At 39.0% G+C, this 3,902-nt stretch overlaps 1 protein-coding gene across 1 annotated transcript in view; it reads right to left on the reverse strand.

The window, feature by feature from the left end:
- The window catches only part of LOC101856683 (probable GPI-anchored adhesin-like protein PGA55), a gene marked incomplete at its 5' end in the record, with an annotated part of 19,991 nt that overhangs the window by 13,016 nt on the left and 3,073 nt on the right, over positions 1–3,902 (reverse strand). The window contains 1 exon segment of the mRNA XM_035971843.1: positions 602–646. Within this exon segment, the coding sequence (XP_035827736.1) occupies positions 602–646 (45 nt within the window).

The raw sequence follows: 3,902 nt of genomic DNA on the forward strand, positions 1-3,902 counted from the left end.
ACCCACACCCCCCCACACACACAAACACACATCGCTACCTCAGAACTACAAAGTTCTATCTCACATTTTTGGCCGTTTTGAGTTTCAAAGTCCTTACGGTCAGAACCAATAAATAATGATTATTCTCTCTGCTCTGTCAAAGTTGTAAGAATATTCGTCTCATATGACCTTATGCAGTTGCCAGCGCCGTAAAACCTCAACTAAAACTAAAGGAGTCGCCATAAAGACATTCAAATGATCGCATTCGAAAAAGCTTCATGTTGTAAAACAAAAAACAAAACACAAAAAATGTCACGTCAACTTTCTCAAAGCTAGGTACTAAGTAGATAGATAGATTGATTGAGTAGGTGTTTTACGGCACTTTCGACTCACTAAGTAGATAAATAGACTGATTGAGTAGGTGTTTTACGGCACTATCGACTCACTAAGTAGATAGATAGATTGATTGAGTAGGTGTTTTACGGCACTATCGACTCAGTAGACAGATAGATTGAGTGAGTAGGTGTTTTACGGCACTATCGACTCACTAAGTAGATAGAACTTTGTTTTTCTAGGGAAGCAACATATCAGGACACCCGCCCATCGCCCATATTCTACTTACCACTCGCTGGTGGTTGCACAGCGTTGTCCTCCGATGTTTTCGTCACTGCAGAAAGAAATATAAAAACAGGCATGATTACAACTGTCTGTTTGTTTGGGTTGGTTTTTGTAAAAAATTAGACGATGCTTTCAAAACGAATACATCATAATATGAGTGCCGACGGTTTAATGGTCTTCTAATAGAGAGTAATGTACAAAGAAAAGAAGGGGGTGCAATGAAGACTTTTAAAAGGAGAGAAAGGGGAAGAGAAAAGGACGATAGACGTTTGAAAGGAGAGAAGGGAAAAGGACGATAGATGTTTGATGAGAAAAAGGGAGAGACTAAAGGACGATAGATGTTTTCTAAGAAAGAAGGTGGAGAGATAAGGACTGTAGACGTTTGAAAGATAAAAACAGGAGGAGAGATAAGGACTGTAGAGGTTTTAAAGATAAACAAAAGGAGGAGAGATAAGGACTGTAGACGTTTGATAGTTTAGAAGTAGTAGATATAAGTATGATAGATGTTTGTTAGGAAAGAAGTTAGTTTAGTTTCAATAGAGGTTTTACAGCGCTCGCAACTGCATAAAGTCATATGAGCGCCAGAAGATTAGAGGTGTTACAAGAGAGTAACAATCATAAAAAAGAAGAAGGGAAGATAAGGATGATATATATCTGATAGGAAAGAAGGAGCAAACCACACCGGAGCACCCGCCAACCGCCCGCTAGGAAAGAAGGAGGTAAGATAAGGACGATAGATATTTAATAGAAAAGAAGGGGGAGAAATAAGGAAGAAAGATGCTTGATAGGAATGAAGGAGGAGAGATAAGGAACATAGACGTTTAATGGGAAATAAGGAGGTGAGATAAGGCCAATATGTTTGATAGGAAAGAAAGATAGGAGAAAAAGGAAGACAGCTGTTTGATAGGAAAGGTGGAGAGTTAATGACGATAGGTGTTTGATAGGAACGAAGGAGGAGAAATAAGGACGATGGATGTTTGATAGGAAAGAAGGAGGAGAGAAAATGACTATGGATGTTTGATAGGAAAGAAGGAGGAGATATAACGGCAATAGAGGTTCAATAGGAAAGAAGTAAGAGATATAAGGACGATATATATTTGTTATGGAAGAAGGAGAAAATCAGACCAGTAATAACAGTGCGGCAGCACGAAATAGAAGCAAGGGGAGATACAACTTTATACAATAACACAGCTTCTTCCCACCCAGGAATCGAACTGGCGAGTCCTGCTTGCGACAGCGAAGCTCCGAACTACTACACCACTGAGGTATGCTGTTTTGTGAGTAAACGTCTGGCGGCAGTCACTTCTTTCACACGATCTATTGCATCTATTATATTATATAATATTATATTTGTGAAAGTTTGTCACTTTGGTCGCCTTAAACTTCCGAATCACTTTACTTTCGAATTCGAAAAAAAAAGAAGAATAACGGTGGTTCAGAATCATTTAAACGGTGCACAGTTATATTTAGGAGTCTGAAGTCACTCTAGTTTAATTTTCAGATTTTAAAAATTAATTTCGTTTAGATCTGATCTTGGGAAAGTCCGTCTTCTAAGACGTCATTGTAAACAAGTGAGGGTTCCGTTCACATGCAGTGCGCACTGTCCCACAATAACTTGCCGATCGATTCTTTTGAGTCCGTTCATCGAACGGGGTACCCAGTTAGTTTAAAATACTATATTCTTCTTAGCCTTGTTTGTTCGTTTGTCTGTTTGTTCGTTTGTCTGTTTGTTCGAGTAGAGAGAAGCATACCGACACAATAAAGCTGAACAACTGTTCAAATAATATGTGAGGCAGCGTGGTGGAATCAGGCTCTCGTAAATTTTTGGACATGTGGAGTTATTGTTATCATCTTAAAACATGTTCACTTGTCTTTATTTGGATGAAATAAATATCCATTTATCTTGAATACAAGTCGAGATATTTGCGAATAAAGGAGATGGGGTCACCTGTTTTCAGGGGAAAAATTAGTGAGAAAATGGCCGCCAAAGATTAGTTATTTCCTTAGCTTAAGAGTCCGTGGCAAATGAAAGTTTACATTTATTGTACCTTTAATCAGAGTAAAAAAAAAAATCCACATAGAAATGAGTTCTTTAATGGGCATGAAAGGTGTTGAGCCAAAAAACTAAAATTTGACAAAAATTCACAAACCTGCAGAAAAATGCAAGTTTCTTCACTTTGATTATTTTGACGAGAGCCTGATTTCACCGCGCTGCCTCACAAATAATATACTAAGCCCATCCCCAAATCTTTAGGTTTTTAAATTGCAGATTCTTAAGTTAATTAGTGGTATTGATTGCACAAACTCATGAATTATTTGGTCCAAATTCAATTTCAACATGTTGACAAAATACGTTTGTTTATTGTTTGTGAGAGTAAAGATAAACACATCGACACAATAATGGTCATTTAATGAAGGGGAAAATAAAACAGACAAACGGCAACAGCAGAGAGAAAGTACAGAAGTGGAACCAACCAGCGGCGCCCTCCAACCACCCGCTGAAAAAAAAAGCGAGAAAAGATACAAAACGTACGTATGATATTGTTAAAAGAGTTAAAACAGTGTTCCCCCTCTCTCCTGAAAAATCGTTGCCTCGGAACTATTTTAAATAACAATAAATAAATAAATATAGCGTAAATCCCCGCTCAACAGCAGACTCTATGCGCTTTACACTATATTATTATCCCAGCAGACCATAGAACTCTCAGAAACATTCTCAGCTTCCCGTGAAGCATACAGTGTAAGCAGCCGATTAAGCGCTCAAACACTAACAAACTGACAAGATCTTTCGCTGTCTAAAGCCGGGTACCCATTCTCATCTGGGTGAAGTGAGGAAAATTTGTGCAAATTCCCTTACCCATGGACACAACGTCAGGCCCCTGACGGGATTCGAACCCACGACCTTATGGTTGCAAGTCCGAGAGCCTAACCACTAGGCCACCGACACTACACAAAGTGCATCTTTATTTAGATATCTAAGTACACTTTGGGCAAATGAATAGCTCGGAAGAGATGAAATAAATAATGATGATTTCTGGGCTTACTACATCTTGCTGACCATCTGGCCGATGACGATGGTCATTCAGTGCTGACGCAGTCGGGGCCGCCATGCTGCCAAACGCAGATGCAACCCATAGGTAAACATATGTGAGGCAGCGTGGTGAAAACAGGCTCTCGTCAATCTTTGGGCGTGTCGAGTTATTGGTATCATCTTAAAGCTCGTTCAATTGTCGTTATTTGTATGAAAAAAATATCCATTTATCTTGAATACAAGTCAAGATATTTGTGAATGAAGGAGGTGGGGG

This window comes from Aplysia californica, unplaced genomic scaffold, assembly GCF_000002075.1.
Source record: "Aplysia californica isolate F4 #8 unplaced genomic scaffold, AplCal3.0 scaffold00519, whole genome shotgun sequence".
NCBI classification, from domain to species: domain Eukaryota; kingdom Metazoa; phylum Mollusca; class Gastropoda; order Aplysiida; family Aplysiidae; genus Aplysia; species Aplysia californica.